Here is a 14713-nt window from a genome sequence, read left to right as displayed (position 1 = left end):
AGGAACCAATGGAGAGATACGGTGTCCTTTCTGATGGAACCTGCACCATGTTTGTTGCATGTTTGTTTGTTAGTGTTACTGTTAAGTGTTGATTGTGAGAATTTGCACATTTTTCACAGCCCCACGCCACCACTCCTTCAACGCCCCCTGGCAGTTAATGGAACAGGTTTGTTCATGGACAACCGACTACTTTGTCTGCAGAAACCTCTGAGAACTTAAAAGTTTGCCCAAACACTATTTCGTAACTGCTCTTCTGTTTCGAGGGAGAAGAGGCATAACTGCAACCCCCCGACAACCACATTCTCAGCTGTTCTTGCCGGTTGCTCAGGCAGTGGAGAAACGGCACTAATCCCCGCCCTACCTGAGGAGCCCCCCCCCCCTCTGGTCAGCTACGCTCGGGTCGAGCACAAATGGCACTGATCACCGTCCTACCCGGGGATTCCATCGATTTCTTACCCGCCGCGGATACGCACCCCATTTGGCACTTTTGTTTCCAACATTTTTTGATTATTTCACGGCAACCCTTAGGTTGCTCTCCATATGCTGTTTACATCCACAAACACTAGGATGGTAAATCGCACAGGCTGCGAGCCGGCTCGCACTGTATCAGTATTGTTCTAGGATGTCTTGTCCAGCAATTCGTTTTTTTTTTAAATGAGGGAGTCACAGATGGTGACCAATTCTAAAGGGAGATTGGCAATAAAGGACAGACAGACAAATACACGAGATCTTAAGCAAGATAATAACAGGTATTATGCTTGTGTTCACAGAATTCCGGAACCCCAGGAAGCCACAAGAAGAGAAGAAGAAGAGAAAGAAAGAAGAAAGATGAAGACGACCTCCATTTTTTTCACATGGATCTTAGTGGGATCCCTTCGATTGCGCGTGGGCACTAACCCCCTCAACCGTACCCAACAGGCCGTCAATGATTCCCACCCCTGCAGTACACAGAGCCCAGCGACAGTTAACAATACCCCGACCTGGTGTGATAAGTTTATCACTTGATAGTCACTTTCAAACATTGTCGAAGCCCTCTTAGCACTGGCGATACTTTGCAGTGTCGTGCAGACAATTAGGCTCAGAAAATAGCGAAGGAGAGCCTAACGCTCTCGCACCCCGGTATACACGTTTAGGTCCCCAATTTTTGGACTCCACCAGACCGCTGAACCCCTTGACATGAATAAAGAAGTGTAATCTCTGTGCTTGACTGCCAAGCCAGAGAAATGTGTGTGTTGCTATTTGTACAGTTTAAGATGTTAGAATATTTTTCAATTGTTTGAGTGAGGATAGTTTATTAAGGATAGATAGAGGTTCCAGTTTTTTTATTTTGTAATGCATGCCTGAATGCCATAGCGCCCCGTAGAGTTTTTTTTGATAATGTATGTATTTAAAATGATTTTAGGTAAAATTGTATTTCACAGTATATGACAGTGTAGAGCCTTGTCATGGGTGCCCCGCTTGGTCAGAGAACGAAGACAACGCGGTAATGTGATCCTTCACGCTTCGCGTGGAGGATCACAAGGAGGGAGTGCAGTCACCTGGGGTGGCCACGTCCAGTTTACAAAATGGACACTTGCAGAGAATGAAGTGAAAAATGGACAATGCTGAGAAAGCAAGCAGGTACAAGGTTTGTCTGATGATTGGAGTTTGCAGCTCCCAGACAAGAACGATACTGCAAAACCATTAGCATACTAATGAGCCACCTCCGGGGACAAAAGAGAAACATTTAAGCAAACGATACTAAAGCAGACACCCCGGCGCCAGAGGAGGCTAGAACAAAGATGGCCAACGGCCACCTAGGCCCTGCTCAGCAATCAGGGCACCCACCCCTTTATTGGAGAAAATCAATTCCCATGATCAAGAGACGGTCCAATTAATTGGGACCAAGTTCAAGGCCCGCCCAAAAGCACGCAAAGCCCCCTTTGGGTATAAGAAGAAGCCCCCAAGGGAGAATCGTTCTTCTTGGCCTTGGCTCTCAGCGATGAGAGGCCTGCCTAGCAGCTTCACCAGAACAAGTAAGTCCAAAGTCTACGCACGCTATGAGATAGACGCTCCTAGCTACGATTCCATACCAGCTCGACCGCAACAGCCTCAGAACCGGACAACGGCCATTGTTCCTCTGACTGAGTGGGCACCCGAAGCTAAGTATAAGCTTTAGTAGTAGTGATAGTTTAATTGGTAGAGTTTGTGCATGAGTATAATTGACTGTGAGTGTAAATAAATGTGCATTGATTTCGAACTTCCTAACTGGTGTATCGAGTCTTTGATCAGTATTCGGTTTTGAACCTTGTGGCGGTATCGAAAGATACCTGGCGACTCTTGAGCAAACGTAATTAGAATTAAGGAAGGCGATCATATTAACCATCATAAACCGAGCCAATTAAAGAGAGAACACAACGAGGAACAGTACGAGGCATCAAGTTCAACCCAGACATACATATCTGTAAACCCATCTGTCTCCCGCCGCAAGGCATGTTTTTCATTTTTGGTGTGCTTTGTCTTATATTAAACAGGAAGATTGATTTGCTGAGTTCAGACTCTTCTACTCCCAGCATTCCTGCCATAAACTAGCATCTACTGAAGATGATGAAACATTGACAATGTTCCTAGCTGGTCTAATGCATGGATATTGCCGGATTCTGAATGACTTGGCCGATTTTCACATGCAACATGAATGTCTGGCAGCGGTATGAGGCATCAAGTTCAACCCAGACATACATATCTGTAAACCCATCAAGGGGACTGGAATAGTCATCCTTAATAAATGTGACCATATCAATATCAATCACCAGGCTTAATGATGGGTCCAAATTTATATCCATTGGAACTTCCACTCAGCATAATCCGACAGCTTTGTTCGAAAGCTAGCTAACAAAAGCACTTGTTGGCCTTGTGTAAGAGCAACAAACTGACAGATAATAGAGTTCATCCTCACAGCTCATTGCACCTGCTTCTGTATAGATTGTGTAGGACACACAAAAGAGGTGTCCCTTTATGCCCTATCTTATTTATGAGCAGTTCTGCACAATGTGAATTGACCAAATGGTTGGGCGATTTGTTACATCCAGTTCTGAACAAGTTTTCTAGATACACAGTGAAGGATTCTTTCATATGGGATTTGCATATCAATAGTGATGCCGTGTTCATGTGTTCATTTAACATTGCTGGCTTATTCATCAATGTACCGCCTAGACCCACCATCGTTGCCACCTAGACCCACCACCATTGCCTGAATCAATATTCATGGAACTTATGAAGTCAGTAACATGCTCAATTGAGGTCCGTTTTAACACCACCAGGTATATCCAAATATACGGCATTGCCATGGAATCTTCTCTTGGCCCACATCTCTTTTTTGTGTTCCACAAGAAACGTGTCTTTGATGGAATTACACCTAACCTCCTACCCCTTGCATATTTGCGATAGATGGATGATCTGTTTGCTATATTTAAATCTGCAGCTGCATCTACGAATTTCCATGCACAACTGAAGGGGTTCATTCTGCGTCCAAATTCAGTTTGGCAATGGAGAAGTCCAATGAGCTCCCTTTCTTGGACATGCCTGTTGAGAAAACTGCCAATGGGTTCTCCACTACTGTCTACAACCTTTTGTGGTCAATATACCCATTGCGATTCTTACAGTTCCACATGCTGTAAGATTGACCTTATTGGCAACCTCTTAAATAAGGCCCTTAGTAATTTTCTCACCGTGGAACCTTGAAGCTAAAATAGATGCATCAAAGCCATCCTGTGATATAATGGTTATGCTGATCAGGTCATTGAACTCTGTATATCGCAAAAACTCATGAAGGGGTCTAAGGCTGTCACTTTCAGTCCAGGAAAGTGCCCAGTCTACCTCAGATTTCCCTGGAAGAGCAAGATATCTCAAAACTCTGAGCAAACGGTCAACTAGCTGTTTCACACTGTTACTGTGCGGTAGCAACAACAGTGGTTTTTGCCCCTGACAGGATGCAGTCCCAAGCCAAATATTCTGCTTATCACACAAATGAGCAATGTGGTATATGTCGGTGTGAAACCAGTATGTAGGCCATATGTCCCAATGAGTGGCAGATCATATCAAACAGCACGTCCCTTTGGTTGTTTGCAACAGGAGACATGCTGACTGTGGCCAACCAGCCAGTACTTGCAAAACACAAAAAACAGCGTCCAACATGAGGTGTGATTGTGTGATTGAACAGCATTTGCTAAATAATCCAGATTGTGGTATGAATTAAACTGCCAACCAATTTAAGATTATCAGTCGGGCTGGCGGGATCAAGGGAAATGCCGATTTGGGGGAATCACAGATTTGAGCCAAGGAAGTGGGATGGGATTTTTCCGAGATGGGAGGAGAAGGGAGTCAGGGCATTAAAGGATTTGTTTCTATGAGGCCGGTTTGCGGGATTGAAGGAGCTGGAGGTGAAATATGGGTTGAGGCAGGGGGAAATGTTTAGGTATATGCAGTCCATGATTTTGCTAAGAAGGAGATACAGAGCTTTCCGGTGGTGCCGGCCTCCACACTGTTGGAGGAGATGCTTATGACAGGGGGAATGGAGAAGGGGGTGATGTCAGCGATTTATGGGGCAATTTTGGGAGAAGAAAGCGCACCGCTGGAGGGGATTAAGGCAAAGTGGGAGGAAGAGTGGCCTACTCCTGCTCCTAGTTCTAATGTTATGTTCTTATGTAAGAGTTGGGAGAGAGCATGGAGGAGGGGTCGTGGTATGAGCTGCTCTGGGGGATAAATGCCTCAACTTTGTGTGCAAGGTTGGGGCTGATGCAGCTGAAGGTGGTGTATAGGGCACACCTCACAAAGACAAGGATGAGCCGACTCTTTGAGGGGGTAGAGGATGTTTGTGAACATTGCAGGGGGGGAGGGGGGCATAAACCATGTTCATATACTTTGGTCCTGTCCAAAGCTGGAGGAGTATTGGAGGGAGGTGTTCAGGGTAATTTCAAAGGTGGTACATGTGAGGCTTGAGCCGGGTCCTCTGGAGGCCATATTCGGGGAATCGGATCAGCCGTGGTTGGAAGCGGGCGCAGAGGCAGGTGTTTTAGCCTTCGCCTCGCTGATCGCCCCGAAGACGACGGATCCTGTTGGGGTGGAAGTCAGCCTCTCCACCCTGTGGCCTGGCGTGGCGGAGGGGGGGGGGGGGGGGGGGTCTGTTGGAGTTTTCAACACTCGAAAAGGTGAAGTTTGAGTTGAGGGGAAGGATGGAAGGTTCTCCAATTCAGGGGCCTTGCTTGTAAAGCACTTTCAAGAATTGGATGACATTGAACATTAGGGGGGAGGGGTGTTCGACTGTGTATGTTGTTGGTGATTATGTTTGGGTGGATGGTGGATTCCTGAATCTTTTTCTTTGATGTTTGTATTTAAAATGTTGAAGGTTATTTGGGGGTTGCTGAGAGGGAGGAATTGTTGGCCACGGGATTGACATTGTATTTGTTACCATTGATTCTTTGTTGGTGGGTGCAAATTTGGATGAAAATGTGAAAAAGGAGGAGAAAAAAATATATTTTTTATAAAGATGATCAGTCGGGCTAGCAGAATGGCTCAGTTACGTGTGCTAGAAACTTCATATATTAATACACAGGGCCCTGTCCTTTGTAGACAGAAATTATGTGTACACACATTGTGCCAAAACAAAATAGGCCACAGGCATTCCCTGGCTCATTTCCCAGGGCAATGCCTTGACCAATCAGAATCAACCTGCCTGGCTTGAATGTAAACACAGTTTGGCATTTAACTATTAATTATCAGTTAACTGCTGCGTTCTCTGTGGCAATACCTTGACCAATAAGTCAATTTGCCAAACAATTAGCACTCTCTCCTCACCCAGTATAAATTGTTATCCTTTTAACAATTTGCTATTCTTGTAAATTGTTCTGATGACTGCAGGATGAAAAGTTTCAACAATGTGTGTCTTTTTTCAGCAATACCATGGTTTAATTCATATTTTAACCAGAAAATGTAACATTTTCACAACAGATATATAACTTTTTTTGAATGAGTCAGTGGAAACAAAAGACATTGCATACAGGTACAATGCACATTGCATTTACCATTAAAGTTAACTTCTATTTTGGCTTCACAATATTTTGGCCGAAATTCCCTGATCAAAAATACACTGGGAACTGTAAAGTTTAATGTCTCCCATTAAAATCTTCAAGAGGTCTTTCCCATGTCCATTGTAAATGCACAGCGCAGTGTTTATCAGTGGCACTGTATGCTGCTGCTGCTGGTTGTGCAATAATGCAGCAGATCTTCCCAGTCTTGATCCTCTGGTTCAACCAGGTAAACCTGAGTTGCAGTGAGGTCACAGAACATTGAGGAAACAACATCACATAGTTTGCTTGAATGATGCAGGATACACAGGCATGGGCTTAACCTGGAGAATGTCTCAACCCCTTCAGAACAATGGAAGTGTTTCTGTCATGACAATAGTTCCTTTGTCGAATATTTACCTGAAGGTCAGAAACAAGAGTATTAAACAACTCAGTCACAGGTTAAACATCGCAATATGATAGAGCTCAGTAAAACACCATACGGCTTCTCAAGCCTGTTCCACCATTTACTCTGATCATGGCTCCATTATCTTACCTGATTTCCAAATCTCTTAATTCCCCGAGTGACAGAAGATCTATCTTAGCCTTAATTATATTCATCAACAGGTGAATAGATATTGGAATTTCAAATATTCACAACTGTTTGAGTGAGGAAATATTTCCTCATCCCAATCCAAAATGATTAACCTTTATCTTGAGGTTGTGCCACCCCTCCCCCGTATTTTAGATTTTCTGACCAATAGAAGCAATTTCTCAGTGTCTGCCCTTTCAAATCCCTTGGGAACCTTGTACTTGTCTAAAGAAACCACCTCTCATTTTTCTGAGCATGTAGACCCCCTTGTGATGGAGAATGAACAGGAAAGTGGAGTTGAAGCTGAGTGGTGATCAGCCAGGATTGTATTGAATGGCAGAGGGAGCTCAAGGGCTGAATTGCCTACTCCTGCTCCTAGTTCTTCTGCCGGATTCTCCGTCGGCAGGATCCTCCGCCCTGCCAGTAGCGCACCCATGCCCACACGTTTCCTGGCGGCGTAGGATGGTCCACAATGGAAAATCCCATTGACCGGCTGTGGAAACTAGAATCACACTGCTGGTGGGGGCACGCCACGCCAAAAAACGGGGCTGGCAAAACGGAGGATCCCGCCCCTATATTTACTCAACTAGTGGGTAGCACCCACTACCCTCTGTGTAAAAAACTTGCCTCGTACATCTCTAAACCTTGCCCCTCGCACCTTAAACCTATGCTCCTCTACTTGGGAAAAAGTAATAATTGACTCCTCTACTTGGGAAAAAGTCTTTGACTATCCACTTTGTCCATGCCCCTCATAATTTTGTAGATCTCTATCAGGTCGCCCCTCAACCTCCGTCGTTCCAGTGAGAACAAACCGAGTTTATTCAACCTCTCATCATAGCTAAAGCCCTCCATAACCAGGCAACATCCTGGTAAATCTCTTCTGCACCCTCTCTAAGCCCTCCACATCATTCTGGTAGTGTGGTGACCAGAATTGAACACTATAATCCAAGTGTGGCCTAACTAAGGTTCTAAAGAGCTGCAATATGACTTGCCAATTTTAATACTCAATGCCCCGGCCAATGAAGGCATGCATGCCTTATGCCTTTTTGACTACCTTCTCCACCTGTGTTGCCCCTTTCAGTGACCTGTGGACCTGTACACCTAGATCTCTCTGACTGTCAACTAGGCAGGGTTTCCATAACGAGGTTCAATTCTCTGCCTCTACATCTAAGACATTAATATAGATTGTACATAGCTGAGACCCCAGCACTGATCTTTGCAACACACCATTAGTCACAGGCTACCAACTTGAAAATAGCTTAATTATGCCACCCCTTGCTTTGTTAACCGATCCCCTATTACCATATTCTCCTGTCCTACCTTTGCCACTATTCACACTCTCCAGTACCTAATGTCACCATTCAGAACGCCTTTGTCTCATGTCCATGACATCTTTGTCAATCTCTCCTCAACCCTGACCTATCTCTGACTTTCCATTCTGCCCAACCCCCTCTCCAAGTACAAAATTCATCATACTTCTGCCCTTTTTCAGTTCTGTAGCAGGGTCAAAGGACTCAAAACATTAACTCTGTTTCTCTTTCTCCGAGGTTGCTGCCAGACCTGCTGAGTTTATCCTGTATTTTCTCTTCTAATTTTAAATCATCCTATTTTATTTCCAAGGTAATATTACATACAGGAAGAGTAAAAATACAGCAAATTGAGAAAACAATTTCCCCACATGATTGGTCTCTTTTAAGAGTCTGGATAATGTAGAATGAAAAAATATTTTTACACAAGTGGTTCCGGTCTCGAATGCACTGCCTGGAAGTCTACATAGAAACATACATAGAAAATAAAAGCATGTGGAGGTCATTCGGCACTTCAGGCCTGCTCTGTCATTCATTATAAGTGATGTGGAGATGTCGGCGTTGGACTGGGGTGAGCACAGTAAGAAGTCTTACAACACCAGGTTAAAGTCCAACAGGTTTGTTTCAAACACTAGCTTTCGGAGCACTGCTCCTTCCTCAGGTGAATGAAGAGGAATGTTCCAGAAACATTTATATAGACAAAGTCAGAGATGCCAGACAATGCTTAGAATGCGAGCATTTGCAGGTGATCAAGTCTTTACAGATCCAGAGATAGGGGTAACCCCAGGTAAAGAGTTAATATTTTGCAAGCTTCTCCGGGTAAGCGTTCTCCAAGGCAGCCTTCAGGACGCGCGACAACGCAGAATTGCTGAGCCGAAACTTATAGCCAAGTTCCGCACACATGAGGGTGGCCTCAATCGGGACCTGGGATTCATGTCGCATTACATTCATCCCCCACCATCTGGCCTGGGCTTGCGAAATCCTACCAACTGCCCTGGCTAGAGACAATTCACATCTCTTTAACCTGGGGTTACCCCTATCTCTGGATCTGTAAAGACTTGATCACCTGCAAATGCTCACATTCTATGCATTGTCTGGCATCTTTGACTTTGTCTATATATATGTTAATGGAACATACCTCTTCATTCACCTGAGGCAGGAGCAGTGCTCCGAAAGCTAGTGTTTGAAACAAACCTGTTGGACTTTAACCTGTTGTTGTAAGACTTCTTACTGTATTCATTATAAGATCATAAGACATGGAAGCAGAATTAGGCCACTCGGCTCATCGCGTCTGCTCCGCCATTCAATGATGGCTAATATTTTTCTCACCCCCAGTCTCCTGCCTTCTCCCCATATTGGCTGATCATCAAGTTCAATACCATGATCCTGCCCCCCCACCCCCGCCCCGTACGGTATGGGACAATTGGGCGCGGCCGTTTTGGCGCGGCCGTTCGGACGCAGCCGTTTGGGCGCCATGGGACAATTGGGCGCAGCCAATTTGGCGCGGCCGTTTGGGCGCAGACGACAGAAATTTTTTTAGTTTTTGTGGGTAGTAAATTGTTGCAAGTAAATTGTTGCAAGATTCAGTATCATTCGAAGGAAGGACTTAAAAGCAAGCTTAAAACTGTAAATTAAAAGATGAGCTTTAAAAAGTTTTTAAACTAACTTTATTGTAAATTAAAAACCTTAAATTAGTACATTTAGTTTAGTTCATTTGGTAATTATGAGCAAGGCTCCTCAAGTACTTGATAGCATCCATGTTTTCAAATTTAAGAACAGTTTCATGTATTCTTTTATCTTTATTATAAATTAAAAACCTTAAATTAGTTCATTTAGTTAAAAACCTTAAATTAGTTCATTTAGTTTACTTCATTTGGTAATTATGAGCAAGGCTCCTCAAGTACTCGATAGCATCCATGTTTTCAAATTTAAGAACAGTTTCATGTATTCTTTTATCTGCATCTCTATACTTTTTTAGTTTTTGTGGCGGTTCATGGCCGGCTAGTAACCTTTCATAATATGCATCTCTACCTTTCTGTACTTTACGCAGGCCATCAATTAGTTTCCATATGGTGGGATGATGCATGCCAAGTTCGTAGTTCAGTATTATACAAACTACGGAACCCCATACTAGATGTTTTTGCATATTTTGAGCTAAATGAAAAATACATCCTTTTATTTGAACATCAGGGAATATGTCTTTCATAGCACTGTGCGCAGCTTGTTCATAATCACAGACGATTGAACTGGGTTTCAAGTTGGGTTCGATTTCTTTCAATAATGCGAACATTCTCGCATATGTGGTGCGTTGCTTGTTGGGCAAAAGAGCATAAACCGTAGGAGTAACTCCTCCGTGTTTTTTTACCATAATTACATAAATCTGAGAAAAGAGCCTGGGAGCAATACTGAATGTGCCATCTGCAAACCACATATTAGATGTCAATAAGTGATGTAGCCAGCTCTGTCTTCCAAAGATTAATATCCGGTCGTGACCTGGTCCGCTATCACAAAGTAAAACATTTTCTTCCACTCCTGGTTGAGGGACATATATCCTGTAGCATTCTGGCACAATCAATTGTTGTAAATCACTTGGATTGGTGGGGGCGTTCAATACATAATTACGCTTTCTGCTTATCATTCTCCTCAAAGCAGATATATTAGGAATGGCTGGTAGACTAGCTTGGGATATGTCTGTCAAACATTCATTAACAACTACAGTCGGTGCCTCAAGGGTTTCCTGTGCTCTCTTTTTTATTTTAGTTTTCACAAGTGCAACCTCTACTTGTGCAGCAGAAGCATCATGCGAATGGCTGTTCAGCTGCCTCACCAAGTTTGCAGCTTTAGTATGGAGCCGTGCTTTGCACCGGTTTTTTTGCTCACAACGCCAAAATTTCACTTCACTGTCACCTTTGCTTGTTTTGTCAAAGACGTAAAGGAATCCGTTATGAACAAATTTTTCTTTACCACGTTTCGTTGATACTTCTTCAGCCATCATATGGGTCTGCGAATTGGTTTAGTTAAAAAATATATAAAAAGATGGTGATAGAACGAAACACTTGTGACAGCGGACCCGCACCAGTAGCCAACTCAACTGAGGCTAATTTACAAATAAAGAAATGTTATTATGGCCAAAACGTCCGGCGCCAAAACAGCCGGCGCCAAAACGGCTGGCGCCAAAACGGCCGCGCCACAACGCCCGTGCCCAAATGGCTGCGCCAAAACGTACCTAACCCCGCCCCGTATACCCCCAGATCCCTTTAGCCCCAAGAGCTATTTCAAACTCCTTCTTGAAATTACACAATGTTTTGGCCTCAACTACTTTCAGTGGTAGCGAATTCCACAGATTCACCACTCTCTGGTTGAAGAAATTTCTCCTCATCTCAGTCCTAAAAGGTTTACCCCTTATCCTCAGACAATGACCCCCTAGTCTGGATTCGCCCATCATCTAGAATATTCTTTCTGAATCAACCCTGTCTAATCCTGTTAGAATTTTATAATTTTCTATGAGATCCCCTCTCACTCTTCTAAACTCCAATGAATATAATCCTGACCGACAGTCCCTTCTCATATGACAGTCCTATCATCCCAGGAATCAGTCTGGTCAACCTTCTCAACCCTCCCTCCAAAGCAAGGACATCCTTCCTCAGATAAGGACACTAAACTGCACACAATACTCCAATGCGCTATATAATGGCTATACTCAAATCCTCTTGCTATGAAGGCTAACATACCATTTGCCTTCTTTACTGCCTGCTGTACCTGTGCACTTACTTTCAGTGACTGATGCACAAGGACGCCAAGGTCTCACTGAGTGTCCACCTCTCTCAATTTACACCCATTCAAATAATAATCTGCCTCCCTATTTTTGCTACCTAAGTGGATAACCACATTGTACTGCATCTGCCATGCATATGCCCACTCACTCTGCCTGTCCAAATCCCACTGAAGCATCTCTGCATCCTCCTCACAGCTCTCCCTTTCACCCAATTTTGTATCATCTACAAACTTGGAGACAATACATTTAATTCCCTCATCCAAATCATTAATATGTAATGTGAACAGTTGGGGTCCTAGCACAGATCCTTGCGGTACCCCACTAGTCACTGCCAGGCAATCGGAAATAGACCAACTTATTCCAACATTTCATTTCCTGTCTGCTAACCAGATTTCTATCCGTCACAAGACACTACCTGCAATCTCATGCATTTTAACTTTACACAGTAATTTGCCATATGAGACCTTGTCGAAAGGCTTCTGAAAGTCTAAATAAACCACATCCACTGGTTTGGTGGAGGCAGGTTCAAACGTGGCATTCAAGAAGGCATTAGCTGATTATTTGAGTCCAACAATGTGCAGGTGTATGGGGAAAAGACAGGGGAATGGCACTCAGCCATGATGCTTGTTTGGTGAGCCAGTACATACATGTGGGGTCAAAAGGCCTCCTTCTGCACCGTAACGATTCAGTGATTCTGTGCTTACCAGTCAGGATCTCGTGATATATGGACTTCCTGTGATCTAGACTTATCACTTTGGTTTTCTTGTCATGGAGGTGCGTTGGCATTCTGTGTGCTGTCAGAGTGTTGATTGTTTTCGTACTGGTCTTCCACAATTTCACTTTCCGAGTTAAGTTGTGTTAAGGATGTGTTCAAATGCAATTTGAATGCTGGCCGTTATTCGGTTGTTCAACTTAGCTGGCTTTTGTTTCTCCTTGACATCATTCTGTGCTGTGACCTCATAGGATCGAGATTCACTGTACACTTTGGATACTTCTGTAGATTACCAGATTCCCTGGGAAGGTACAACCTGAATCTGTTGTCCTACACACAGAGTAGGAACTGATCTGCATGCCGGCCGTGTGCCGTATTCATTCTCCCCAGTTTTTCCAGAAGTGTTTCCTGTAATTGTGGGAATTGGGGCAGGTAATGGCTTCTCCTAATCTGCCTTTCAAATATATTTTCTGCTGGTGACAGTAAGCCCATATCTCAAGGTGTTCTTCTTAAACGAAACATGTCAATTTGGAAATCTTCGGCCTAAACTTCCATCAGTGTTGGATGGCAACTCTACTCCTTGTTACTTATCTCAAAATCCAATTTACGGCACTAGCCACCATAAAGCATCTACGTTTAAGGCTGCGTTTCCTGCCAATGTTGGCCCCCCCATAGTTCCTGCGTGTTGCTCCGTGACATCATGTGAAGCGACAGGACCAAAGATGCCGTTTGTCAAATCATCACAGCTGGGTTGAGGTAACCTTTTAAAGTGAAATGGAGAAAAGGAAAGGAAACAGGCTTCCCAGCCTTTGTTCCCAACTGCAGTATGTCCGGTTCACAGGGCACCCTGTCGTAATTCAACTTGCTTTTCTGTGAAAAAGAAAGAATCACACACATTGCATCGCCAGTTCTGAGGAGACAGGGACATCCACTTTGTTTATTGCAGAGAAAGGGGACGAACAGACAATATGGGTAGTGAATTAAGCTCCTTCAGAATTGAGTGGCCTGGACTTATGAATAATCTTGCACATGGCCACAGGTGGCATCAACGAGCTGGCTATAAGCTTTACCTTCCACTTTGCAAACTGCAGCAAATGAAACACCCCAGTTAATACCTTCTGTGAAGTTAGACAAGAAACGTCTTGGGTTGCGGTATTGTAAAACACACATCACTTCTGACATTGCATGTCTAAGTGATTTGAACACATGTTGATCATCCTTCTGTCGTACATCCTTCCTTAAGAGTTCTTTGTGCTGACGCTCGATTTTCAAAGTTGGGTATGGATGGCACTATGAAGTTGAAAAATCCAAGCCATTTTTGCCCTGGGAAGTAAGCATGTTTTGTAGGTCTTCCAGTTTGCCTGGGTCAGGCCAGATCTCGGAATGTTAATAGGCAGTACCGAAAAAGTTCATCTAAGCTGCACTCGCCTGGCATTTGTACGGCTGAAGATCTGTCTTTCACAATGAGCCATCAGTGAGTGTAGATTTCTGTCATGCTCTTTGGTTTTGCTCGTCACCATGGTCATCAGCAATGCACACACTTCCAGGGACAACTTCTGTAATTCTTGTCCACGTGCACTGCTGTAACAGATCCTGACTGATGAATAAACCTAAAGGTGCTGTATCTTTCACATGCTACCTTGAACGTGGTGACTTCTTGAGATTCTTCTGCCAAATGGGCCAACCAATATCGTGTTTAGCGTCCAACTCGGAGAAGAACTTTGCTCCTGTGAATTTGTGAATAAATTCTGTAATGTTGGAATCTCGTCTGGGCATCTCTTTATAAAGCGAGATTTAGATGTATTGTGCGCATGCCTAGATTATGCCATCTTTTTTCAATACGTACCATGTTGGAACTGGAGCCAGATTTCTCAGGCGAGTCTGATGTCTTTTTACACCTCGTACCTCACAATGATCTTGGAACACAAGACAGCTTTGTGTTGGACACAATAAACCACACTTTCCACATGACTTGCTTGCTCCCTGCGCCCTAGCTACTGGACCATCACTGGTGTTGCATGTAATACTAGCAAGTGTTGTTAACAGCCAAAATGGCTTCATATTTTCTGCCATCATTTAGCGCTGTGTCAATATTGTGACCTCTCTTTTCCTCCAAGTAGCCTTTTTTTGGACGTCTTTGATCGGAGCTATAACCAGCTCCATTATCTGTTCAGGTAACTCGGCTTCACAAAAACAGCAGTCCTTCCTGATTAAACTGATCAATTGATTCTTGTGGCTGTTGTCTGCAACATGAGCTCCAAAGGGTAAATGAATCCTGAAGTTTGC

The 14713-nt window shown here is 43.9% G+C and overlaps 1 protein-coding gene across 2 annotated transcripts in view; it reads right to left on the bottom strand.

The window, feature by feature from the left end:
- Positions 1-5919: 5919 nt before the first annotated feature.
- Positions 5920-14713, bottom strand: part of LOC119965115 (hepatitis A virus cellular receptor 1 homolog) — a 101000-nt gene continuing 92206 nt past the window's right edge. For both annotated transcript variants that reach the window (XM_038795443.1, XM_038795444.1), the window contains one exon: positions 5920-6461. In XM_038795443.1, coding sequence (XP_038651371.1) covers positions 6430-6461 — 32 coding nt within the window. In that variant the 3' untranslated portion in view covers positions 5920-6429. The remainder of the gene's footprint in view (positions 6462-14713) is intronic.

The sequence above is a fragment of the Scyliorhinus canicula genome, chromosome 4, assembly GCF_902713615.1.
Source record: "Scyliorhinus canicula chromosome 4, sScyCan1.1, whole genome shotgun sequence".
NCBI lineage: Eukaryota > Metazoa > Chordata > Chondrichthyes > Carcharhiniformes > Scyliorhinidae > Scyliorhinus > Scyliorhinus canicula.
Note: the sequence above shows the minus strand (reverse complement) of the source record. Positions and strands in the feature narration are given on the sequence as shown.